The 27989-nt window shown below is 36.2% G+C and overlaps 1 protein-coding gene across 3 annotated transcripts in view; it reads right to left on the bottom strand.

The window, feature by feature from the left end:
- Positions 1-27989, bottom strand: part of DNAJC13 (DnaJ heat shock protein family (Hsp40) member C13) — a 137780-nt gene that overhangs the window by 37437 nt on the left and 72354 nt on the right. For all 3 annotated transcript variants that reach the window (XR_011647845.1, XM_058290684.2, XM_023588537.2), the window contains exons 25-36: positions 26491-26553; positions 25202-25303; positions 23220-23324; positions 22266-22468; positions 21118-21202; positions 18516-18670; positions 17876-17921; positions 15246-15400; positions 12984-13185; positions 10881-10996; positions 9716-9794; positions 8084-8219 (exon numbers count right to left, since the gene is read on the bottom strand). Coding sequence is in view for 2 of the 3 variants with exons in the window: in XM_058290684.2 (XP_058146667.1) it covers positions 8084-8219; positions 9716-9794; positions 10881-10996; positions 12984-13185; positions 15246-15400; positions 17876-17921; positions 18516-18670; positions 21118-21202; positions 22266-22468; positions 23220-23324; positions 25202-25303; positions 26491-26553 (1447 nt within the window). In the remaining variant the exon portion in view is untranslated. The remainder of the gene's footprint in view (positions 1-8083; positions 8220-9715; positions 9795-10880; positions 10997-12983; positions 13186-15245; positions 15401-17875; positions 17922-18515; positions 18671-21117; positions 21203-22265; positions 22469-23219; positions 23325-25201; positions 25304-26490; positions 26554-27989) is intronic.

Below are 27989 nucleotides of genomic sequence, written 5' to 3'. Positions count from 1 at the left end.
CCAATAACCTGCCTTAACTTAAAAAAAAGCAAACAATCTTGGAACTGGCCTTCATATTTCTTATAGGACACATAAAAACATATATGAGGTAGAAAAGAAGAGTAAATCAATTTTAAGGCCAATCAGATAAGGACTCCCCCTGAGAACTTACTGGGTGTTTGCACACCTCCTTTAGAGAAAGTAGAAGTAGTCTGAAAAACACTCTGAACCTAACAACAAAGAAACCAATGGTGAGTTACAACTGTAGCTTCTGGCTAATACAGAGATGCCGATCATTCAAAAATATATAATCATGGGTTTGAAAAAGGCTTCAAGATCATTCTGATTAAAGGTAATGCCATATAACTAAAACGTTTTACAAATATGTTCTGCTCAGTTCATATGCAAAAATGAATTAATCCATCACTGTTCTCTTTAACAAACCAAATGCTGTTCCCTCAGCTGTTCCCTCCAACACTTAAACTGCAACTTTGCCTCTTGTCTTCAATTATCCAAAATTCCTTATGTTTCTCAAAAATCCATTGTCTTCTCTTCCTTCTCTCCCAATGTCATCCTACAACAAACAGGTCTTCCCCTTTGTGCTGTAAGCCAAGATCAGTTCAGTTCCTAAGCCTATGGAAATGTGCCATATTGAACACAACTCACCACCCCCAACAGCGCCTTACAGGTTTTCAACGTACTCCTGGCTTTCTGGGCTGCGATTGTTAGGCCTACCACAAACTTCCCAGCACACATGCAGGAAATCCTCAATAACACTGAACTCTAATATAACACAATTTCATCTATAATAGTTTTTAAGCTATCCCACAGGACCAGAGTTTTTGGGAATTACCACGGGGAGCAGGAAGCAGATGATAATTTGAAAAGCTTCTTCTGTTTTTGAAAAACCAGAATATTTTTGGTGTTTTCAAATTTAAGAGGCTTTCAGAATTATGATGGGCACAATCTTTTGTATGTGATTTAAAAACATTAATTCAACGACGTTTAAATTCCAGATTATATTTGAGATCACATTTAATATGTTTACTGCTAAATGACTCAAGACAAAAACTGACTGAGTAACCTGATGGAACTGAAATGTCCTTTAGGAAGGAGTAACAAAATCTTGTTGAAAATGCTGATACCACTGAAAACCAAAACTAAGAAGGGAAAGGTATTAGAAAAAGTATTTTGGTTCTTCCTATAGAAAACTACTTTCATGCAATACCTAAAATGCTAATCAGAGTATTTTGCTATAATAATTTAAAATCTCTTAAAGTACGCTGTAGAGGTTCTGGGAAGGAGGAGTAGGTTCTAGGAGCAGGAAGCTGGTGAGGTTCTGAGAGTAGGTGGGCAGGGCTCCACTCCTGCAAAATCAGAAGAGGAAGAGCAGACACTGTCCGAAGGAGTGCGTTGGGGATCTGCAGACCAGAAAAGTGCTGCTTGTTCTTGTAGGGTGGAGTGGAGACCAAGAGACAGAGGAGAGGCGGAAAAGAAATGTTAGTTACTTGCTCCCAGGGCTGGGAGTGGCACCTACCCCCACCCTCACCCTCAAGGCAAACAGCCTCAGTAAAGGTAAAACCAGTGGCTGGGGCAGCCAACTGAGAGCCCCCGGGAAGAGGGAGGGTGTGGCAGAGGGCTGAGAGTGCTTTCTCTTCAGTGAGTTTAAGCAGCAGGGTCCCACTTTGATTTGCAGCTCTAACCAGCCAAGAGAGGGTGAAAGAATCACTTCAGAGGAAAGGCTTGCCCAAGAGCACCACCTGCTGGAAGGCTGGGAAAGTGAAGGAAAACAGGCATTTTAGAGTCTCTCATTTCCCTACCCACAGGCCCCCTGGGATCTGGGCTGTGCCCAACAGAGGGTCCTTGGCCCTGTTTTGATAACTTAAACAGGGCAACTGAAAGTTTTAGAGTAAGCTGAACCAAAAATAAAGAACAGCTGTGAAACAAACCAACAGGCAAGAGAACCCGACCTTCAGAGTAAACTCAACAACATAATCAGATGTACAATACCAGTAAAAAATTACAAGTCATACTAAGCAACTGGAAGATATGGCACAGCTAAAGGAACGAATTAAAAGTCCTGTTGAGACACAGGATTTAAAACTACTCAGCAATGATGTTCATGCAAATCTCCAAAATCAAAGCAAGGAGCTGAAGTAAAACATGGCTCAAGAGATAAAGAATATTAAGGAGATACTTGGTGAGCATAAAGAAGAATTTGAAAGCTTACAAAGAAGAGTAACAGAGCATATGGGAATGAAAAACACAATGGATGAGATTAAAAATACATTAGAGGTATTTAAGGGCAGATTTTAAATGGCCAAGGAATGAATAAGGAGGGAAGTGGATGTGGTTCAACAGATAAAGAGCGTCCACCTACCACATGGGAGGTCCAAGGTTCAAACTCAGGGCCTCCTGATCCATGTGGTGAGCTGTCCCACGTACAGTGCTGCCGTGCACAAGGAGTGCCATGCCCTGCAGGGGTGTCCCCCGCATAGGGGAGCCCCACACACAAGGAGTGTGCCCCACAAGGAGAACTGCCCTGCACGAAAAAAGTGCAGCCTGCCCAGGAGTGGAGCTGCACACATGGAGAGCTAACACAGCAAGATGACAGGACAAAAAGAGGCACAGATTCCCAGTGCCATCGAGAATGCAAGGAGACACAGAAGAACACACAGCAAATGAACACAAAGAGCAGACAACAGGGGTGAGGGAAAGGAGAAATAAATAAAAAATAATAAAATAAAATTAAAAAAAAAAAAGGAATGAATAAGCAAATTGGAAGACAGAGCATCTGAACTTGACAGAAGGAAAGAAAGAGAAAAGAATGGAAATAATTGAACAACGTCTCAGGGAATTTAACAACAGAGTGAAAGGCATAAACATATATATGTTTATTGGTGTCTCAGAAGAAGAGAACAGAAAAGGGGCAGAAAACATATTTGAGGAAATAACAGCTGAAAAATTCTAAACCCTTATGAAAGACAAAAAAATAACAATATCCAAGGAAAACACACCCCAAACAGAATAAATCTGAACACACATATTCTGAGACACCTAGTATTCAGAATGTCAAATGCTAGAGATAAAGAGAGAATTTTGAAAACAGTAAGAGAAAAGCAATTCATCATATACAAGGTACATTCAATAAGACTAAGTGCCCATATCTCATCAGAAACCATGGAGATAAGATGGCAATGGTATATTAAAGGTACCGTAAGAGAAAAAATGCCAGCCATGAGTTCTTTATCCAGCAAAACTGCCCTTCAGTAATGAAGATGAGTTTAAAGTCTTCATAGACAATAAAAACTGAGAACCTATGTCATCAAAGACCAGATTATAATAGATACTAAAGGGAGTGCTACATCCTGAAAGGAAAACAGAGTAGAAAGAGACTTGAAAAGGGGTGTAGAAATGAATATTATTAGAGTAACTAAAGGATAAGAAGACAAACAATAGTAAGATATGATAATGGAAAGCCAAAAGGACAAAATGGATGAAGTAATGCCTTTACAGTAATAATAGTAAATGCTAAAGGGCTGAAATCCTCAAAAAACAAAGACTGGTTGAATGGATAAAAAATACATGCCATCTATATGCTGTCTACAGGAGACTTACCTTAGATGTAAAGACACACATTGAAAGTGAAAGGTTAGAAAAATATATACCATGAATACAGTAACCAAAAAAGTTGTGCAGTAGTGATACTAACATAAGGCAAAATAGATCTTAAATGCAAAGTTGTTATAAGAGATGAAGAAAATCATTATATATTAATAAAGGAGATTTCCATAGGCTTAGGAGCCAAACTGATCTTGGCTTACAGCACAAAGGGGAAGACTCATTTGCTGTAGGATGACATTGAGAGAGAAGGAAGAAAAACTCAGCAAGAAATAACTATAATAAATATCTATGCACTTAACCTGGGTGCCCCAAGATACATGAGGCACACCCTGGCAAAACTGGAGAGATAGACATTTCTACAATCTTAGTAGGAGACTTCAGCACACCACTCTCATCAATGGATAGACTATCTGGACGGAGGATAAATAAAAAAAGAGAGCAGCAGGAATAATATTATAAATGAACTAGACCTAATAGACATCTATAGAGCACTGTACCCTAGAACAGTAGGATATACATTTTCTCAAGACCTCAAGGATCCTTCTCCAGGACAGACTATATATTGGTTCAAAAACAGGTCTCAATGAATTTTGAAAGACTGAAATTATACAACACATTTTTTTCTGATAATAATGAAGCTAGACAGCAATATCGGCAGAAAAAGAGGAAATTCACAAATATATGGGGATCAAATAAGTGGGTCAAAGAAGAAAATGCAAGGGAAATCAGTAAGTATCTCGAGACGAATGAAATGGGACACCACAAAGGCAGTGCTAGGAAGGAAATTTATATCCCTCAATACCTACATTAAAAAAGAAGAAAGAGCTAAAAATCAATGACCTAACTACATACTGGAGGAACCACAAAAAGAACAGCAAACTAATCCCAAAGCAAGCAAAAGGAAAGAAATTACAAAGATTAGAGCAGAATTAAATGAAATGGAGAAAAAAATAGAGAAACTCAACAAAACCAAAAGTTGATTCTTCAAGATCAACAAAATTGACAAACCCTTAGCTAGCCTAATAAAGATAAAAAGAGAGAAGATGCAAATAAAATCAGAAATGAGAGGAAGACATTACTACTGGTCCCACAGAGATAAAAGGAAATTATGGACAAACTTTTCTAACAATGTACATACAAAAATCCTCAACAAAATACTTGCAAACCAATCTAAAAGCACACAAAAAAAGAAACATACATCAAGATAAAGTGGGTTTTATCCCAGGTATACAAGGGTAAGTTCAACACAAGAAAGACAATGAGCATACATACCACATTAATAAATTGAAGAAAAATCCCATGATCATCTTAATTGATGCAGAAAAGACAATGACAAAATACAGTATCCTTTCTTGATAAAAACATTCTGAAGGATAAGAGGAAATTTTCTCAACATGACAAAGTATATATATGAGAAATCCACAGGTAACATTGTACTCAATAGTGAGAGACTAGGAAGTTTTCCTAGTGAGAATAGGAACAAGACAAGGATGCCCACTGACACCACTGTTGTTCAATATTCTACTACAGAGTCTAGACAGAGCAAGTAGGCAAGAAAAAGAAATAAAAGGCTCCTAAATAGGAAAGGAAGAAGGAAAACTCTTGATGTTTGCTGATGATATGATCCTATACCTAGAAAATCCTGAAAAATACACAAAAAAGCTATTAGAGCTAATAAATGAGATCAGCAATATTACAGGATACAAGATTAATACTCAAACTCAATAGGGGTTCTTTACACAACTAATGAGCAGGAAGTCAGGAAAAAATTCCATTTCCAACAGCTACCAAAAGAACCAAATATTTAGGAATAAACTTAACCAAGCACAATAAAGGATTTCTATCCAGAAAACTATAAAATATTGCTAAAGGAAATCAAAGAGGACCTGAACAAATGGAAAGACATTCCATATTCAACGAGTGGAAGAATGAATATCATTAAGATGTCAATTCTACTCAAACTGATTTATATATTCAACACAATCCCAATTAAAATTCCAGGAGCCTTTTTTGAAGTAATGGAAAAGCCAATTATAAATTAATTTGGAAGGGTAAGGGGCGCTGAATAGCCAAAAACATTTTTAAAAAGAAGAGGAAGTTGGAGGACTCTCACTTCCTGACTTTAAAGCATATTACTTAGCTACAATGGTACAGTATGGTACTGGCATAAAGAAAGAGAGTATGACCAATGGAATCAAACTGAGGGCTCAGAAAAAGATCCTCACCATCAAGTGATTTTTGACAAGGCTCTCAAACCCACCCAGGTGGGGCTGAACAGTCTATTCAACAAGTGATGCTGGGAGTAATGGATATCCACAACCAAGAGAAAGACAGAGGACCCTATCTCCCACTTCGACAATTAACTCAAAATGGTTCAAAGGCTTAACTATAAAAGCTAGAACCAAAAATTCGTAGAAGAAAATGCAGGCAAACATCTCCAAGATCATGTGAATCTTGAATCTTGAATCTTCACTCTACTGAAAGGGTGAAAATATTTGGAACTACATATCTGATAAGGGTTTGATTTCCATGTTATAGAAAGAGATCTACAACTCAATGATAAAAAGACAAGTAGCCCAATTAAAAAAGGGCAAAGATCTTAAACAGACATTGTTCTAAAGGGGAAATGCAAATGCCACAAAGCACATGAGAAGATGCAGATCAAAACTATAGTGAGGGAAACGGACTTGGCCCAGTGGTTAGGGCGTCCGTCTACCACATGGGAGGTCCGCGGTTCAAACCCCGGGCCTCCTTGACCCGTGTGGAGCTGGCCCATGCGCAGTGCTGATGTGTGCAAGGAGTGCCCTGCCACGTAGGGGTGTCCCCGCGTAGGGAAGTCCCACACGCAAGGAGTGCGCCCTGTAAGGAGAGCCGCCAAGCACGAAAGAAAGTGCAGCCTGCCCAGGAATGGCGCCGCCCACACTTCCCGTGCGAACAACAGAAGCGGACAAAGAAACAAGACGCAGCAAATAGACATACAGAACAGACAACCGGGGGAGGGGGGGGAGTTAAATAAATAAATAAATAAATCTTTAAAAAAAAACTAAAAACAAAAAAAAAACTACAGTGAGGTATGTCATATCCTACAGAATGGCCATTATTAAGAAAAGAGAAACTACAAGTGATGGAAAGAATGTGGAGGAATAGGAACACTCCTTTACTATTGGTGGGAATGTAGAATGCTGCAGCTCTGTAAAAGACAGTTTGGCTGTCAGGAAGCTAAATATAGATCTGTCATATGATCCAGCAAACCCACTACTAGGAATGCATCCAGAAAAACTAAAAGCAGGGACGTAAACAGACATTTATACAATGATGTTCATTGCGGCATCATGCACAATTACTAAAAGATGGGAACTAAGTGTCCATCAACTGGTGAATGGATAAACAAAATGTGGTATATACATAGGATAGAATACTACTCAGCTGTGAGAAGAAATCAGGATGCATATGACAACATGAATAAAGCTTGAGGACCTTATGTTGAGTGAAATAAGCTAGACACAAAAGGACAAATACTCATGGAGATAAACTCTAGAATACAGGTTACCAGGAGACAGGTGGTGGATTGAAAAGGACTGATGCTTAAAGTATGCAGAGTTTTTAAAGTATGTAGAGTTGACTGTAAAAGTGTGGAAATGGATAGAGTTGATGGTAACACATGATAGTGAACACTATTAATACTGCTGATTTATAAGTGTGATTGTAGCTAAAAGGGGTAGTCTAGGGATGTAAATGTCAACTGCAAGGAAACTAGAGGATAATCTAAGGATTTCCATGGTGGAGGAGGATTGTGATTAATAGTACAAATACAACAATGTTTTTCTATTATAAGTTGTTAGGAATATGGTGATGCATGAGAAAAATACAGCTAATATAACCATGGACTATAGATAACAGTAATATTGTAATATTTTTGCATCAATGGCAAAGAAAAGACTATCAATTCTAAGGGTCAACAATAGGTGGGTATTAAAAAGGTATGGGTCATTTCCTTTTAGAGAAATGAAAACATTCTAAAATTGACTGATGTGATCACAGCACAACTTTCTTATGAAACTAAGGGCCCCTGAGTATACACACAGGATGGTGGTACAAGGTAGGGGACTGCATAGCACAGCGAACCCTCTGGTAGGCGTGGGTAATAGTATAAATATGAAAATGTTCTGTCATGAACTATATAAATATATAATACTAATAATACATGGTGGTAGTAATAGGCTGTTTTGTGTGATAAACACACCAAATATAAGATATAGACTATAGTTAGCAGTAATATTTTGACAGTGTTCTTCCATTATTTGTATAAATGCTCCACAGCAATGCAAGGTGTTGGTAGGGTGAAGTTATGGGAATCCTGTATGGTATGCATTGTTGTTTTGCAAACTGTCAATTTCTCTTTTTTTAAAAAAAGGTTATAAAACCAACATGGTAGAATTAGCCACAAGATAAATGAAATTTTGGAAATAACATGTCTTACCTTCTTTATGGCGGTTGAAGAGGATGCTCTGTGTTTTCAAAATTAAAATTATATTCTCTGGATCTGGTCCATCTACTATTTTTGCTGATTTGGTACATAAAAATTCATATGCTTTATTTACTTTTTCAAACATATCCTGAATGTAACCAAAGATAATTAACTTTTAATTTGGAACATCTCAAATCACAACTTAAACATAACACAGCTGATTTGTATTTTGTCAGTAACTTTTTTAGTCATTATTTTGTTTTGTTTTTTACATGAAGGAATTTATCCTAACTGTAATCTAGTTGGTATATGGTGTAAGGTGAAACCAATTTTCCCAAATGACTATCCAATTATCTCAACATGATTTACTAAAAAACTCTCCTTCTTTCGCTGGCTTATACCATATATATATATTAAATTTATACATACAAAAAGATTTTCACAATTATTATAAAAATTAGAGCTAAGACTTACATAGCGGACTGACTTCTAAATCCTTACTCTTAAACTACTAGATTATGTGTTCCATTGGTCTACATGTTGATTTGTATTTCAGTATTGCACTGTTTCACTATTGCAGTTCTATACAATATTTTAATATCTGGTAGGTTAAGGTTAGTAATTCAATACTAATTTCAAAATTTTCTTGATTGTTTTCTTTCCCAGATGAACTGTAAACTGTTCCCAGGTTTTCAAAAATACCCCAGGATTTTGATTTTAAAAAATTGCACTTTGGAATACTGTGTCTTTTCCCAATGAAAAACATTAACCTTGAAATCAGTGGAAATTAGTTTCTAGCAATAAATTTTGGGGGCTCTTGTATGATTTCAATTCTTACGAATCTTCATTGGTATTTTTTTTTTAGATTTATTTATTTATTTATTTCCACCCCCTTGTGGCTTGTGTGGTTTTTTTTGCTGTCTGTTCTGTGTCCATTCGCTGCACATTTTTTCTGGGTCTGCTTATCTCCCTTGGTTGCGTCATCTTGCTGCATCAGCTCTCTGCAGTGCATGGGCCATCAGCTCTCTGCTGCACACAAGCCAGCTTGCCTTCACAAGGAGGCCCCGGGACACAAACCCAGGGCCTTGCATATGGTAGATGGGAGTCCAACTGATTGAGCCACAGCCGCTTCCCTCTTCATTGGTATTTTAAAAGGTAGTTGGAAGAAGTAGGATCAGGAAATACTGTCAGCAGAGGATTTTAAACTTCAACCAAATTTTCTACTTCAGTTAGAGTGATCTGAACTTGGCTGTCATTAGAAAAAAATACATAAATTGCCCAAAGCAATCTGGTTGGTAATGGCATAGATTACAAATGAGTCGACTTGATCCACATTCCTAACTTTCAATTCCTCATGTGAATGCCCATTTAAGTTGACTGTAAACAGATATGGGTAAGAAGAGGGAATAAAATCCACAAATTACATCACAAAGGCAGCCCTCCTGGTAAACACAGGAAGGGCCAGGAAGCAGGCATTCGTACAGAAACTGTGGGGCAGCAGGCTGGAGGCTTATTAAGTACACATTCAGCACAGCTTAGGGTAAAAAACAGACACTGGGACAGAAGGTGAGTATATCTTTTCAAAATAGTAATAAAACAAAAGAAAGTCAACCCAAGTGCCCTAATTCCAAAGATAGTACATACCCTCCCTTCTGGATTCTTATCAGGGTGGTACTTTTGTGCCAGTTTGAAGTAAGCTTTTCTAATCTTGCTCTCCTCATGCCTGTTAATAGGAAAATTATGTTATGAATACGAAACATTGCAAGAAAAAATATTTGCACGATCATCTAAATTGGTGTTTTAAGAACCTAACTTTTATCAGGAATTGTATGTGATCGTGTATTAGGTAGCAAACTAAACCCACTAAGATTTAAGTAAGATTACTTTTTACATGTTATCTTTAGAGCTGAAAGGTAAAACCTAAAAGCTCCCTACAATAAGCTTACCATTCACACCAACACCCAAGGTTGGTGTGAAGAACTAAGAAATGATTAAAAAATAAAACAAAACCACCAATTTTAAAAAATGTCCAAAAGGCACCTTCCAACACTATAATTCTAAGTTATTTTAACTGTCAACCTTGTCAAAAATGTACAATTTTAGTTCATTCATACTTAAGAAAACATCTTCTAAACCATTTTTCTCTGAACATATTGAGTCTACTATAAATCTTCACTGATTAATGAATAAAGGAAATCTGCACTTTTCCCTATACATATGTGCATGCATACATCTGTTATTTTAGCATCTTAGGCATATTGTTTAATCAAATATTTTTTTCATGCATAACACAAACCACAAGTGAAAGGTGAAAATGAATATGTGACCACTTTGTGTCAGGTGTGGTGCCAGGCACCTGTACACACACACCTCAGTTAAAGGTGAGCAATGACTGTACCTAATAAGAGAATGCAGTTTGGCTAAAAATTTGCAATAAAAAATCAAATGAGAAGTGGACGTGGTTCATGCAGTTGAGCCCTGCCTCCCACATGGGAGGTCCTGGGTTTGGTTCCTGGTGTCTCCTGAAAAAACAAAAACAACCAACCAGCAGAACAAAGGAAAAGGAAACTGATGTGGCTCAGTGGGTGAGTGCCAGCTTCCTACATATAAGGTTACAGGTTCAAATCCCCAGACCCTGGTACCACAAAAACAAAAATAAAAAACACAAATGGATATTGTCCTAAGTTTGTATATCAAAGACTAGACAAAAAAATTTTTTTAAAAATACTTGTTTTAAGTAGTTTATTCTTTGATACTCACATTTTGAGGAAAGGCAGACATCTATATTATAATATTGAAAATAACTTACTGCCCCTGTCCTTGAGGGAGATTAAGCACTTCGTAGGCATCATCTATTGACATCATAGGTGGCTTCTTTTCTACTTCCTTCTTCCAGGCATCAAGGGTATCCTTCAAAAGTTTAACCTTTAAAAACACAGGGTTAAAATTTATATCTATGAAAGCAAAAATATTTCATAATAGGTAGTGGATGTGGCTCAAGCAATAGTGCCTGTTTCCCACATGGAAGGTTCCGCGTTTGGTTCCCGGTACCTCCTAAAAAAAATTCACAATATAATTTTTAAGACAGAATTTTAGTGCTGTATTTTATAACTGGCATTCCTAAGGCTACCAATTTAACTAACTTTCTGAAATATAAAAAACAAAACCACCGTCTTAACAACATCAGATACTAAGTAGATGGGTATTTGCTAAAGGGCTATATATCCCTCCATTTTTTTAAAGTGATTTTTAAAATTTTCTGCTAAAGAAACTTTCAGAAAATATGGAAACCTTTAAAACTAGCAGTCTATTGTGGTATGCATCTCAAGGTGGTCTAATGGTTCTTGGCATGCTCGTATTTATGCAGTGTAAAGGATGGTGAATCCGTGACTGGGTAGCAGGTGGGAAAGAGAGCTAATGTCTATTATAGGCCTACATGAACACAGTGCTTTACAGACTGTAGGTGATCTATTTCTTATCTGAAATTTTAATAATGAGAAAACACTGAGATTTTGAGAGGTAGATACAGATTTCCAAGTTAACAAATGGTGGTGGTGCTGGATTTGAACCTATGGCTGATGAAAAAGCCCATAGTTTTTCTGCTCTCTTATGTTGAATCCTGACCGAGGACAAAAGTCTACCATAGCACTGTAAAGAGGCAGGGGCTGGTGATAAAAATGGCAACTGTTCTGAACTCTTTTATATTGTAAGGGTGAGGCTGCCAGGAGATAGCCAAGGGCTCAGGCTGGAAGGATCCCAAATATAGCTTATTCCCTACAGACAAAGAAGCATTAACACTTACTGCCTCCTAAGTGTGCCAGGAATTAAGCTAAGTTTCTTACATGAATTCTCATTTAATCTTCACAACTACCACAAGATAGTTACCATTATTATTACCATTTTAGAGATAAAAACTGAGGCTCAGAGAAGTAAAGCAATATTCTCAATGTTATATAAAGCTATTAATAGCTGTAGCAGTTTGATATTATTGATGAATTCCAAAAAGAAATATTGGATTATGTTTGTAAACTGGTCTTTTCCTCTGGGCATAGTAGACTATATTTGATTCACAGATTGACTAGATTAAGTAATTACGTAAACCTCTTGTGCCAGTAGGGCATTGAGTCCCCACCCCTTGGTAAGTGGACTCACAGATAAAAGGCATGGCAAAGAACAGAACTAAGGGCTTTTAAGGTTGGAGTTTTGATGTTGGAGTTTGATGCTGAAGCTGGAGCCCCGGAGAGAGAGACAGATCCGTTCACCTGATAGTCTACAGCTGACCTTGTGGACAGAGGCCAAGCCTAGAGAGCCTTGTAGTCTACAGCTGACCTTGTGGAGAAAAGAGAAGAGCTGAGCCCAGAGGAACCCAGGAAGCCTGAACCCTTGCAGACGTCAGCAGGCATCTCGTTCCAACACGTGGAAATAGACTTTGGTGAGGAAAGTAACATATGCTTTATGCCCTGGCATCTGTAAGCTCCTACCCCAAATAAACACCCTTTATAAAAACCAACCAATTTCTGGTATTTTGTATCAGCACCCTTTTGGTTGACTAATACAATAACCAAATTGAGACTTAATCCCAGACTAACTCAACCATCTGTGAGTTTAATCATTCTGCTGTAAAGATAAGCTTCCATCAAGTTATTATAGAATGTAACTGTGTTACATGCATGAAATTAAGTTTGTTTTTTTCACAGGGTATCAACATTTTGAAATTCTTAATATTCCTTCATAAAATTATCTTTCAGTTTTGGATTTTCCCAAACACATCAAACTACATTCAAAGTTACACAGTTTTAAGTAAGAAGGAATACTTAAGGAAATTATCTTATTATAGAAGGAAGAAATAGCCAGAAGTGACCAGAGGCTATTTTTATCGTTAAGGAAGGCACAAGTTAACCTGCTGACTTACCGGGTCTTTAATTGGCCAATCTGGAAATCGGAGAGTATCACAAAGTTGTTTGAGGTAATAAATATTACAAAACAGTTCATTTTCTAGCTGTGGATAACTGATAACTGGGATGGGACAATACTGATAAAGTGCTCTTGTGTTACTCTGAAGACGAGGTGTGAAATCAGCAAGATGGGCGGCAATCTTCTCTATCATGAGGCGCCTGCAATTACAAAGACCTCCATTCAAGCATTATGAGAGAATTATTTTATTCTAAAGAGAAGGTTAAGATAGGCAATCATGTAATATAATTACATGTATCTTCTTTGGAGTTACTCTATTACTGGCGTAACTAGAGCTTGCAAGCATGTTACTCTGGGTATTCTTATGTGTAAAACTGCTTAATGGGAATAAACATTTATCACCTCCCTTTTGAACACTTATCTGTGAAAAAGATGATACTCTAGACTTTTCTATAGAAAAAAGAGTCATTAGTCAAATGGAATGAGGGTATAGCCAGGGAACTCAAACGTCCTATTAACCCAAAGAAGCAAACTGCATGCTATTTCAGTTAACCTACTTACTAGGGTCCAACCCTCAAGTTAAGCAGAAACTGATTTGGGTACACAGAGAGCTCTATTTTTTAGATGGGGAGTCAGATTAACCAACCTCAAGTATAAAATGGCATAGAAAAATTGTTCTGCTAATTCATTAACATTCCTATATATCTGCACCAAATAAAAAATATTCTGTCCTACAGAATATATTCAGACTGGTGGGTAGCTAGCACATTCCAAACCTAGAGGTGAACCTACGAGAGAAGTCAATTGATAACCAGCAGGCAGCATGGAGAGCACGAAGTCAGCCCAAGGAGAGTAAGCAATGGGTTCAAGATCAGAGCGATGGCCTTGACGCTGGAACGATGAGCACGATGTCTTTCCTGGACAGAGCCAAGCTAGACGCTGCCATGTCTTGCTAGTGGGCCTCGCCTTTATCTGGGTCTCCAGAGGCTTCTCCTGTGGCTTTCCCCTCCAATAAGGACATTCTTTAGGAAGGTTAACCTTCAGACTAAAGCCAGGGAGTGCTCATTCTAAGATGATCTGGGGCATCTCTGGCCTGATCCATTCTATGTAAACATGTTTTAGTAGTGTTCAGCTGTTTTCCAAATTCCGAGGGTGTGTGTGTCTTGATTTTGTCCCTATACATCCCCTGCATGCATATTATCAGTTTACTGCCTAAAACCTTACCAATTCTATAAACTGATTCAACACAAGCGGTAATAGGTCCCGCCTTTACGTAATGTTCTATTCAGATAATAGCAGTTTTGTGGGAAGTGGATGTGGCTCAAGCAATTAAGCTCCCACCTACCACATGGGAGGTCCCAGGTTCAATTCCCAGTGCCTCCTAAAGAACACAAGCAAGATAGCAAGCTGACGTGACAGGCTGGCATGGTGAGCTGATGCAACAAGATGATACAAGCAGAGACATAAGGAGGAAAATATAATGAGAGACACAGCAAAGCAGGGAGCAGTGGTGGCTCAAGCAATTAGATGCCTCCCTCCTACATGGGAAGTCCCAGGTTTGATTTCCAGTGCCTCCTAAAAAGAAGACCAATACACAACAAACAGACACAGCAAATGCAAACAATGAGGGGGTGGGGAGGATAAATGAAAAATAAAAATCTTAAAAAAAAAATAGTTTTGTCAAATCCTGTTTGGATTGAGTAGAAAAAAGCTTAAGGCATGTCAAAATTCATCAGACACACATAATTTGGCATCAATAATCATTGTAGCTTTAGATTATGAAACTAGTGAAAGGATTTTTCTCTTTTTTTTCTTTTTGCTAAATAGGTATTGTTTATTAAGGCTTATAATCTTCTAGAGGAAAAGTTATCTAATGTCCACTACTCCACACAGGCTCAGAAAAAGTGACACGCTCTAAATACAAGTCTAAACACAGCTTAAACTTTGCATCAGAGGGTCTTCTGATACAGAATGACCCTCAACAATGGATTCACGCCGACTGACTGGTGCCGGGCACAGGCATGTGTATCATTTTCATGACAACATTTCTTTTAAGGGAATTCAAACCAGGTAGCAAGTAGCAAAGACTGAGCAAAAAATGCAAACAATAATTAGACAGAGGTGGTAGTTGCGTAACATTGTAAATACAACAAATGCCATGGAACTGTTCACCTTAAAATGGTTAATTTTATATATGGGAACTTCACCTCAACAAAAAGTAAAAAGAAAAAATTTTAAATACAATCAACTGATTATTTACCTCATTTCACTGCTCCAGATTGCTTCTGGAGTATCAAATTCTCCTAGAAAAATCTCAGAAAACTTTTCAGGTTCATAGTTTTCTAAGTAACAAACCATTGCTTCAGGTAGGATGTGACCAAGTATACTTCTTTGGAAAATATCTTGTCCTTTTGTCTTTAGAACAAAACAAAACAAAATGTAGTCAGAAGCACTAAAGCTATTTCAATTTTCTAATAAATGAATTATGGTTAGAGAACATTTTAAGAGCACGGCTGGAATAAACTACTTTTATATGGGGAAATTAAATGGAAACATGGCAAAACATAAAATAGAAGGTATCTGGTATGAACTGGCTTGGCCTGAGCTCCAAGACAGGACTCATACTCTCCAGCTCTGCAGCATCTTCACCTCCTCAGGTGGGCCAAGTGTTGCCAATGTTACTAAGACGACTGGCCCATGACCATACGTAAGTGACGGACACAACGAAGACGTCACAAAGATTTACTCTTGTCATCCTACATTACCTTGTTCACTGCAGTTCCCACATGCACCTGCTTCTGTCATCCAAAATCATTAAGTCCCAAAAAGGAAAGACCATAAAAAGTGCCTGTTCTCATTAAACGTGGCTACGATTTTTACTCAAGGTAATTATAATTAATTGTATTTAAAACTGCAAATTCCCTGGCTGGTCAAATACAACCAGGCTGATGACCATATTATACATATAATGTTACTTATAACATAAAATTTTTATGCTAATTTATCTGATGGAAATAAAACCCTAAAGACAGAAAATTACTATAAATACTTCTCTCATTTTCTTCTAGGCAAATTGAGAATGTTTTACTGCTCCAGGATATGGCAAAAATTGGGAATCTAGGTGTGCTTTTATCATTTGGTGCAAAGACTAATTAGAAAATGAAGATTTTCAGGCTTTTTGCTAATAAAAGATATAAATTTGCTTTTTGTTCAACTCTTGGGAGAAAAACTTCTTATTCTGGTCTTTAGAATTCTAATATTTGATAATTCCTACATCCCATTTAAAAATCCCATCATAAACATGATGAGGAAATAAAACTTTACAGACTAACCGGTAACACACAAATTCTAGTTTTGTGTGCACATAGCAGTGGGGGATGAAGGTAGGGGAGTAATGACATTCATAATGAGACTGCAACTGGCAGGCTCATATATATACAAACTCATATATGCCTTCATACTCCAGATGATTTCAAAGTTACTGCTGCTGTCAATTGCCAATATTTAGGTATTATTTAAGAGAGCAGGGTATGATTTACACAGAGCAATAAAAAATACAATTCTTTGATTTATAATTTGTGTTGTCTCTTAAGACACATAGAGAATCAAAATAGACCCACTTTATTTCCAATTGTTAACAACATGCCCTTTTCTCCTGCTTCCAGGGTTCTGATATAAACAAACACTGTTTTGCTGCAAATATTCAAAATAACTGTTAGGTAAAATGTTATGGATAGTTTCTAATTTTGTAAAATTTTTTAAAATTTACATACATGTAATTTCCCAGAAAAAGGTAGGGAAAATGTCAAAAATGGCTTCTGCTACATTAAAGGAAGCATTTGAAGTCATTTTTTCCCCAAGAATGTGCAAACTCATAGCATAGCTTACCAGGGATGGAGGGCATAGGCAATGGCAGGTAATGCAAAATGAATGTGGGCTTTGTTTGGGGTGAAGGGAAGGTTCTAGTAATGGAGGGTGGTGAGATACTGTAATACTTTGTGTTATTCACCCCACTGAATGGGATAGAAAGATTTAAGTTGCATATATGTTTCCACAATTACAGAAGGAAAGAAAGAAAAAGATAGAGGGAGAAAGGGAAACAGACAGACCCTAAAGAAATGATGACAATTAAATGCAACACCTATTACTGGATGGATCTAAGATTGGAGAATAAAAGGCTCAAAAGGACGTTATTGGGGCATAAGAAAAAATTGGAATATATAATTTATAAATGTTAATTTCTTGTACTTTGATAAATACACTTAGGCAATTACAAAGGTGAATATCCTTTTTTATAGGAAATGTTCATGGAAGTATTATGTGTTTGAGGAATATGATGTCTACAGCCTATTCTCAAATGTTCAGAAGGTACAGAGAGAGGAAGGGAATATGACATGGCAAAAGTGGTAAAATGTTAAAATTGGTGGGTGTGGGGAAGTGGGGGTAAGTTGGGTTTCTCTATATGGGGGTTGTATTATTTTTGGGCCTAGCTTTTCTGCCACCCTGGAATGCGAACAAAAAAGGAGGTTGGAGTCTTAGTGAATTTTAGCTAACTAAACAAGACCCAGGTATGTAATGAACGATTTATGAAAATCACTAATCTCTATCTTACACAGAGTACAAGGTATGTTCACAAGGGTACCAGGTTACAATTCACACCTGCAATTTTAATATTAAGTCTAATGGGCAATGTTTATTTTCTTTCTAAAAATATTAGTTTAGACCTTCTATGTACAGGTACCACAAGGAAGATTTTTTTTAACAGAATAAAATAATACCTTCCCTCAAGCACTGATAATCTGATAAACATACACAGCTCAGGAAACTTTACAGAGCCAAGAGAGCTTATCCAGTATTGAATTATATATTCAGAGGCTTAATCTAGCTTACCTCCTCTGACTTAAAAGCCTGTTTGGTATGTGTATACTTCAAAAACCTAGAAAAAAAATAATAAATTAACTATTCAGACACGGGAAGTGATTTGGTTTTAATAATTTTAATTTCCTAAAGCCCAGATCTTACATATATATGTTTTATATATTATTTATATACCTTTCATATTAAAAAAAAATACACACACAAAGGCCACAAAAGGCAACTTGTAAATCCACGTTCCCAAATTATTTAATTTCTAATTAAGGCAAGATTTCAATGAATTAGAAAGATTTTTTACATTTAGTCATATTAAGGCTATGTAATAAAACACTAAAAGTATAAATAATAAAATATAAAAATACAATTACTCATCACAATTTAAAGGAAAAAACAAAATGCAAACCTGTACAATATATTATTAAATATGTATATTAAACCATTATATGAAAATAAAATTCTTATGAGATGTGGTAAAGTGTTGTAATTCTCCCCCCATTTTTCTACTTCTCCACCTTTTCAGACAAGTAGTTAAACAGCTTTTATAATGAAAAATTTAATAAAAGCAATGACATACTCAGGAAAAATGCAGTTAAGAAAAGCTACCAATAAACAATCCAAATAATAACTTTAAATAGACTGCCATTTAAGTTCTTACCGAGCAACAGGAAGCACATTGGAACCTGTATACATCATGATAAAGAAAAACACTCCACTCAGATAAAGACGAGGTAACTGGGGGTTATCTTGCATGATACGGTACAACAAAATAGCAACTTTCTCAACAAGGATAGGGTCAAAAGTCAGGAGCAACTAAAAAAGGAAATAGAATGTTTTGATTATTGGGCTATAAAAATCTTGCATTATCATTCATTTTAGGTTTATGTATTTCATATGCTGATGTTTGTTTTTTTATACATATGTCCATTATAAATAGAAAATCTGTAGGATTCACAGGGAGCAGATGTCACTCAAGTGGTTGAGCGCCTGCTTCCCATGTATGAGATCTTAGGTTCGATCCCCAGAACCTCCTAAAAACAGACAAATGAAAAAATCAGCTCTCACTGGGGAGTGGATGTAGCTCAGTGGTTGAGCGCCTGCTTCTTAGGTGAGTCCAATCCCCAGTACCTCCAAAAAAAAAAAAAATCTGTGGGATTCAGTAAGCTTATGTACCAGACTCCCAAAAATTTGAAGTGGTTCCTTCTACAACATTTAACGCAAATAGTAAAATAACAATTGAAAACTGATCAAAACTTATTCAGAAAAAGCTGAAACATGCCTGAAGCTAGTTTTTTCATGGATACTGACCAAACTTTCTTGGGGAGGAATCTCCTCGAATGGATTCCTCTGTTAATGACAAAAGAAAAAAGAAAAGTGCTCTGTTTTGAGTTAGTGTTGGTCCAGTTCAATTGACATGAAAATCCCCTAAGGCTACTTGTGAGTTCAAGAAACATAGCAGAGAACTATGCTATGGAACACATCTACAACAATGCTAGGGAACACATCTACTAGTGCAAGTAGAAAACAAGAGGGTAAACAAGTGCCAGAAATACCAAGTAGTACTTTACTACCAGAAAGGACCAGAAGATGTAATCTCCATAGAATCAGGCCAGAAATACTGAGAGGAATATCTGAGGCCACAGTAATGTATTTGGGCTAATAAAAAGCTATGTAGAGATGCTCTTAATGAACATTTGATAAACAAATTTAATGTTTTATTATGAAGTTTAATAAAAATGGCATTTCAATTTTCTAAGAATACTTGTGTCCCAAGAATTGCTGATTTTGGGTCAAATACTAGACTCAGATGTGAGACTGAACAGTTACATGCCTTTGAATAAAAAACCTAACTTTCTTTGTGCTTTGATGTCAATCTGTTCAAAAAGAAATCTAGATTAGGTGTCCAATACTATGACACATTTTACAAAGGAGAAATTAGCAGGAAAAACCCAGAATATGTGAAATTGTGGCTACACCAGAAAATCCAGAGTATTTATTCACTTTGTCTTGTATTACACTAAAAATTGTTCCAGCAGTCAACCAACAGAAATAATGTTCCTGAAAAGCACTGCAGCTGCCAAACGTGCTTGACAAGATTAAGGTTTCCCAGAATAAAAAATACTAGAGGCATATGCTGTTAAAAGATGCTATATTTATTAGGAAAATCCTCCTGAATCACTTTCACTGTTCAGATATTACTAAATATTTCTGGTTAATTAAAACAGAACCTGCTTCCCCCCCACCCCCCACCCCACCTCTCTCCCTAGCTTCATGTTATGCTGATCCTATCTCTCAGGAGTTTTTCATTCATCCTTTCATGCCCTGAAATTCAGTGCCATTTGCATTTATTTTCTTTCTTTTTCTTAGTTTCACAAGTCTTGGAAAAATGTATGGCTTAAGGGTTGACTTTTGGGGCAGGTCAATCAGCATACGGAGAGGGTTCTACATAGAAGATCAATCCCTCTCTGCACTCGCACAGGGCAGCCCAGGATCCTCTGACGGAGGAGATGGTATAGAAGAAACACCAGGAGTCACAGTGCTCGTGCACTCAGGGGTCTGAGCAGCACCAGCCAGACTGGAGCACGCAGTTTTACAACACTGGCATGCTCAGCCAGCAGGCTGGCTAGGCATTATCATGTTCAGAAGTCTTTTCATAACCACTGACTTATATAAGCATTATCTGGTAATATGTGAATATAAAAATGAAAAGTGATTAACTCTTTTTTCCCTTTCCATACACATACAACTGATAGATAAGTTACTGGCACTGATCTTACAGTTAAGTCATGTGGAATTTATATTTAAAGAAATATTAGATTTAACAGAATAGTTAATAGACAGAAGGAAAACATTTATCTGAACTCTCTGGGACCTAACTTGTTTTGGTCTAAGGTCAATTTCGCTCCAAAAGAGCAAAATAATGCCAAAAAATGAAGAAAGAAAAGATCCCTTAATACTTCTTACATAATTCCAATTCAATACTTTGATCAATTGTCACCTGTGAACACATACACTCATTAGAACTAAATGAAAGGGGTGGATGTGGCTCGAGCAGTTGAGTGCCTGCTTCCCACATGGGAGATCCCAGGTTCAATCCCTGGTCCCCCGTACCTCAAAAAAAAAAAAAATCTAATTCAGGCTCAGGCTTTTACAAATGTAATAGATTATAATAAAACAAAGACTGAGGTTCGTAATACAATTAAATAAAGGCAAATATTCTTAAAATATTGTTCCTAGTCTGAAAACATAAAAAAACTTACCTGAATAATATGGGGGAGGCAAGTGCTGTCTGACAGGAGTCTTTTTACTCTGGGTAAAGGCCGAATGATGGCATTATCTTGATCCCTAGAAAATATTTTCTAAGGTCAACATTTAATATATTTATTAAAATTTGTATGTTCAGAGCATATGACATTCTACTAGGCATGAAGCAAGTTACCTTACTTTTTTGTTAATGAAGACTAAGCTCTCATACAGCTGGGAACATGATTAGGTATTTTGGTTTAAATCTATTTGGCTGCTTAATAGGACTTCATTTCCTTCCATAAGATTTCCTTGAAAAACAGTACCCTAGAAGAGCCAAAGACTCTTATTTATTATTTAATTGATTAAACTTGGTGTTGTCCAACACACTGTTAGTGGGTATTTCCCCCCAAAGGGCATATGAAACTTTGTCAACATAAACTTAACCCTTAGTTTAACTACTCTTGATATTTTCCAAGTACAGCCTTAACTTTAATGCCACATTACTTCTAAAACAAATTTTATGCTTTTAAATCTAAGGTGATATTTAAAGAGAACTGGAACCATGGAAATTTCAAGTGTTATTAAATATGCTACACTTTCACATTAATTTCCATCACAACATACCTCTACTATAGTAATGAAACAAAATGACATATAGGAAAATATTTTATAGACTGAAAGGTTCCATGCAAGGGCTATAATTACAATTACCATGTAGAACAAACTCTCACCTTCACTAGTCAAGTGGGGTGAGATGTGGGCCTAGACTCACATTCTCTATCAGAAGTGATCAACCTGACAGATCAGAAGCCAGCATTCACCACTGTTTATAGGTTGCAGTATGTTTATTTCAGAACATTCATACTAAATTCAAATAAATAACTACAATTATTACTGTTCAAGAGTGTAGCCAGTGAACATCAATTTTATGATATTTGAGGTCTCAGAGAAAGTTGCTTTTAGCCATTTTAATAATATAATTTGCAAATTATTTCATTACATCTATTTCAAAAAGCTCCAATAGCCGAAGCTGAATTCCCCCACAGTCACAAATGGGATATCTTTGCTATAAATCACCAGTAATCTCATGCCTTCACAGAAGAAGCACCCATACAAATGGGAGAACAAGATGTGTTGGTGTCCCTGTTCAATTACATTTTACCTGCTTGGAAAATATCCACACATTGTGATCAGCATGTTCAATATGAGCGTAGCAAGGTCTGTTTCATTTAGCACCGCCTGTCCACTGGCTAACAGACACCACTTAAGCTGGGGTATTGCCTGCAGTGGTCGCCACCCATCCATGCCTTGAGCCCAGCATCTGGTTTTAGCATTTAGCATTCCTTTGGTCCATAATTCTTGCATCTAGATGATGGAAGGGGACATTATTACAAATAGACAAATGAAATAAAAAGTTTTATTACTATAATGTTATGTACTGTAAATTCATACTAAACTATGAAAGAAACATGCAAATTCACCATTATAAACAACAAGCTTTTGCTGACAGACCTTCAGGAACATGAATTTAGCTACTAATAAAAGAAAAATTTCCATTTAGTTGACTAACCTGCATAGCATACAGAATATTGGAAAGAGCGAAAGCAACATGCACAGTGTAAAAGGACTAAATTATATATAAGCAGAAGACTTGGTTTTCTATATAACCATCTTTGGCCAAATTTCAAAGGACAGCCTGGGAGGCTGAACCTGGAAGGCAGGATCAAATTTGGCTAGAGGATAAAAGAGAACTAAACTAACATCAGCCCACAGACTGTGTAGGGAATTTTCAGCGAAATTTCAGATTGCATATTAAAACTTAAATGTTCATACCATATAGAATCATTACAGTTTGACATAGTTATTAAGGTAGCAATTGTTATTATTCAAAATCCATTAAAAACTCGAGTGTTACATACAGCAAGATTTGAAGGCATTTATGTGGTATGAGTGGCTCTGTAAGAAGGCAAACAATCTAATCATATGGAAATGGAGTAGCCGAGTTCTCAGCCAAAACTAATTCAAATCTGTTTAAAAATATTCTATATCTCTGTGTGTACTAGGCAAAAGGGCATAAGAAAGACTTACACCTTTAAGATTTCTCCTAGATACAAACCTCCTGAAATCCATACGGGCCACTCCTTTCTTTGTCTGCATTGCCAAAATACCATTCCTTTTCGCTGTCTCTCTTCATATCTGGAGCAGCTTCGATTACATTGCTCTGTGTTTTTTTAAAAGATTTAGTTATTGCCCAAGACAAAACTCTAAGTTGGCAGATATTGTTTATAATAAAACAAACTTACATGGTACTACTTTTGGGGGTTTACATCCCTTTAGAAACCCACCTGAAATTTTAAGTGACCTTATGTTAAGAATTAACGTTTAGATGCCTAACCTAATAGTACAAAACAACTATTTCCTCATTAACATGTCTTCGAGGTAAGTAATTCTCTAAATTCACTAAGCAATCTTCACTAAATTCAAAGACCTCTACATTCTTATGGTCATAAATTTTATACACAAGTACTCCAGGTTGACTGGAATAATAGGGAATTACACTAAAATTTTAGTAGGAAAGTGTAGCAGTTTGATATAATTGATGAATTCCAAAAAGAAATATTGGATTATGCTTGTAATCTGATCTGTACCTGGGCATGACTGAGTTATGATTAGGGAATTGATCCCCAACCAGTCCCCATCCCTTGGTGGGTGGGGACTCACAGATAAAAGGCACGGCAAAGAACAGAGCTGACGGCTTTAATGTTGGAGTTTTGATTTTAGAGTTTGATGCTGAAGACTTAAACTGGAGCCCTGGGAAGTCAGCATACAGAGGAGAGATAAGCCAGCCCCCAAAGGAAGGAACCTTGAAGCCAGAGTAAAGCAAGCTCCAGGAACGTAGGAACCCAGGAAGCCTGAACCCTGGCAGACGTCGGCAGCCATCTTGCTCCAAATAGACTTTGGTGAGGGAAGTAACTTATGCTTTATGGCCTGGTATCTGTAAGCTCCTACCCCAAATAAACACTCTTTAAAAAATCAACCAGTTTCTGGTATTCTGCATCAGCATTCCTTTGGCTGACTAATACAGAAAGAATAGTGAAAATAGGTATATAAATAAACATTCATCCATAATGCTCATAATACTGAAATTCTTTTAAGAAAAAAGCTCACCTCAAGTAAAAGCTTAAATTAAGTAAGCTGAGATCACACCATGCAAAGAGTTAAAATACTTAACAGGAAAATTGAGTGGTTTTAAACATTTAGTTCCAACCTACTATTCTCATTACAGATAACTACTGTGTTCTAACTGGCTTGCCACTTTAGATGACTTTGGGCAATATACTCAGCTTCTCTGTTCCTAAGTGTCCTTATCTGTAAAACAGAAATAATGATGGTGGCCACTTCATTAGGCTTTTGGAGAATTTAAAGAGTTAATATTTATTATGTGTACCAGAACAATACCTGGTACACTGTAATGCTATCGAAGCATTACAACCACTATTATTTATAGCCAATAATATAAAGTTCTATATTATAAATACTCAAATAGCACCTCTGCTCATAATTAAAGAAAATCTAACAAGGCTCATCTCCTCACACCAGAAGATTAAACAAACATAACACCAAAAAAGTTACAATGAGCTAAGTACAGATCCCTTCCATAACTTAGATATCAGAAGAGGCCTTTTAGTGGAGATTTGCAGTTTAGTCCTCTTGTTGGCTGGTTTTAATAAGGCCTCTAGAGTCCTCAAGGCAAAAGCATATTCTTGGTGGCAGAAATGCTGAAAGTTCTAATTATATAATGGGTAAATTCAGTTTAATTCAAATTGCCTCAAAATAAGACACATTTAGAGAGGCAACTACTTTAAAAGACATTAGGAAAATAAAATTGGATTATTACTGACCATTTTGGATTGTTCTTATGAAGATCACTTTTATTAGTGTGAATTAATTTCTTAGGCATTTAGTACCATCATAATTATTGGAAAAATATAACTATTACCACGTGTATTGACAGATTTGTAGATTTCTTAGATTCTTTAGACCCTAAATTGTATTCAAAGAATATTAAGCTTATAAAACCCAGAGAAGTATACATACTTGCAGTGGTACTGTAGCTCGATTTACATGGAGATGTGCAAGGGTAAGCAAGTCCACAAGGATTCTAATTCCATTTGAATCCATGAGATCCTTAACATTTTTCTGCAAGAGGAAAACAAGTATTTTTTACTGCTCTGCTACCCAAAAGAGAATACTTGGAATATCTTCATAAGTAATTGACACAGAATTGGTATTACTAGGTATCTTCTGGATTTTTTATTATAGGAATATGAATTTAGATGATGATTAAAAGGGCAAAGCTATATTACAAAGAGATCACCTAATGGATTTTTACTTAAATATGTCCTGAGCAAAAAAAAAGAGGGAGAGAGAGAAAAGAAGGAAAGTTTGGAAGGAATAATACCCCGTGATAAACTCTGATTTACAATTATGGGTGGCATATTTTCTTTTACATTATCCTGCACCTTCCAAGGTCGTTTTTAAAAATAGGTTATTCTATATCAGAAAAAAATTTCGCTATATTAAGAAATCTTCTAAATGTTCAATTTTTTAAAAAATTCAAAATAAAAACTGGCAATTTCTTAGAAGCTAGGAAGAGATTACTAAGGTAAATTAAAATTTCCTAGGACTTATTAATTCTACTTTATTTTGCAACATTTCCATTACTTACCAAAATTGACAAAAAAACCAGGCAAGTTGGTATCTTACATAAGCAATAAAAACTCAGCTAATTTAAGAAACAAAAACTCTGCTCAGATTTTACTCCAGTATCCTACAATTGTAAACTATTATGCAATATAACTATGAATTCTTGTTAGAAAACAGCAGTAACCCATTAAAATGTCTAAAAGGAAACAGTTAATAGCTAAAGGTACAATCAGTTCACCCAATTTTAATAAAAAGATATAAATAAGGATATCATACTCTTCATTATAGGTTTTCAAATTACTTTTTATTATAAAAATAAATATATAAAACTTTCCATTTATTCCAAGCATTCATTTGACTTAAAACTTAATCTTAAAGATTCCCTAAAGAAAAATTAGCTAATACTCTCTCATTATTCTTCAATGGAATTTCATTCAAAACTCAATGAGAATTTCATTATCATTAATTTATTCAGCATTTAGTATTAGGGCAGAATGTACAGGGAATATCTGATGAAAGTGTTTCCCTCCAGGACTTTAGAGCAGAGTTTTCTAAAAAGGAAAAGATAAGAAAGTAATCCATCTCTGGATAATTTACTCAAACTGTGAGAATTTTTTTTAAGTTATATACTCAAATAACTTAGTTGGAAATGATAGCAGATTTATACAAAAATACTGTACCTTATTAAGGATCAACTTGTTAAGGAAGAGGATTAACCTATCACGTTCCAATTTATCTGTGCACTATTGAGATAAATGAGAATTTAATCAGAAGTGAATAGAAAAATAAATTAAGGTATTATTATTACAGGACAAAATTAACTAAAAGCAAATAAGAAATACAGTCATTATTTAAAAAATGAAGAAAACCTTAAGTTGTCAAATATTGTAATGCATCAATATCTTACATTCTCTTCGAATTTATATAACTTGTCTAATTTCCCTGGAAAGGCAGATATTTTTAAAGGCATTAAAAAAAGATTACTTTGATATATAGCATTAAGGATACCTGTAAACACTGAAATAAATACGAGAACTGGTCCAAATAATACCCTTGAATTAAGTAAAAACTCTAAAGGACTGATGATGTTTCACTTAATTCATATCATGATTAACACACCCACACAAAAGAATATGTCTGCCTAGAACGCAGTGTGCCCCAAGTACACCAGACTGCCTGGACTAATAGTGAATTATAACTCATTAGTGCAATCAGGGAAGCGAGTGTGGCTCACGGGCAGCCAGCTACCACATGGGAGGTCCCGGGTTCAGGTTCCAGTGCCTCCTAAAAGAAGACAAGCAGATGCTGCCTCCTGCTGCAACAAGCAGAGGCCACAAGCCAGAGTGCATATGGTGCACTCTCCTCCCATGTGGGAGGTCCCGGGTTCAGTTCCCAGTGCCTCCTGGAGAAGGCGAGCAAACAATGAGCAGACAGACAAGAGAACCATCTGGGGGAGCGGGGATAAATAAAGTAAAAAGCACAATCAGGTGTAATAGCAAACAATAAGGATTTCCATCCTTGTTGTGGAACCTCCTAAGTTATGTTTGTGACCTTATACAGAGTCAGTTTTCTAATCCACAAAGCATAGTTCATAGGTAAGGCGATTATAACAGGCAGAAATAGCTTATTATAAAAATTGGTGAAATTGTTCTCAGTTCACTGAAATTTAAATTGTTAAATATAAGGAAGCTATATACAAATGAAAGAATAAAGCATATACTCTGTGACAAGCAGGTAACAGTCAAATTTGAACTACATGATGAATGGATTAATTTGATCTCTCCCCCTGTATGCTGAAGTGTTAAATGATAAACTTTCTAAAATACACAAAATGCACTAACCTATGGTTTCCTTTTTTGGGTTATTGTTGTAGTTATACAGTTTTGCTATCTTCACACTTTGAAGTTTAACACACCAGCATCATTTAAGAGTTCTTTAAAGTAAAAAACCAAACATACATAATACCTCTAGAAGCCACTATTTCCTTTACACACCTGTCCAACTCATCCATACTTAATTTTTTGGCAAATAGTTCAGTAAAGTCATTCAAAAGGAGCAACTAAAAAATAGTAAGCTAACACTGACAAATACTAACCCATTAATTATTTTCCCATTCATCTAATTTAGATGTAAATAACTGTAATGTAAATTACAGAAAAACTCTTCTTGCAGAAGTTAT

The sequence above is a fragment of the Dasypus novemcinctus genome, chromosome 31, assembly GCF_030445035.2.
Source record: "Dasypus novemcinctus isolate mDasNov1 chromosome 31, mDasNov1.1.hap2, whole genome shotgun sequence".
In the NCBI taxonomy this organism is placed as follows: domain Eukaryota; kingdom Metazoa; phylum Chordata; class Mammalia; order Cingulata; family Dasypodidae; genus Dasypus; species Dasypus novemcinctus.
The sequence above is the reverse complement of the archived record's forward strand: the minus strand, read 5'-3'. Positions and strand labels throughout refer to the sequence as shown.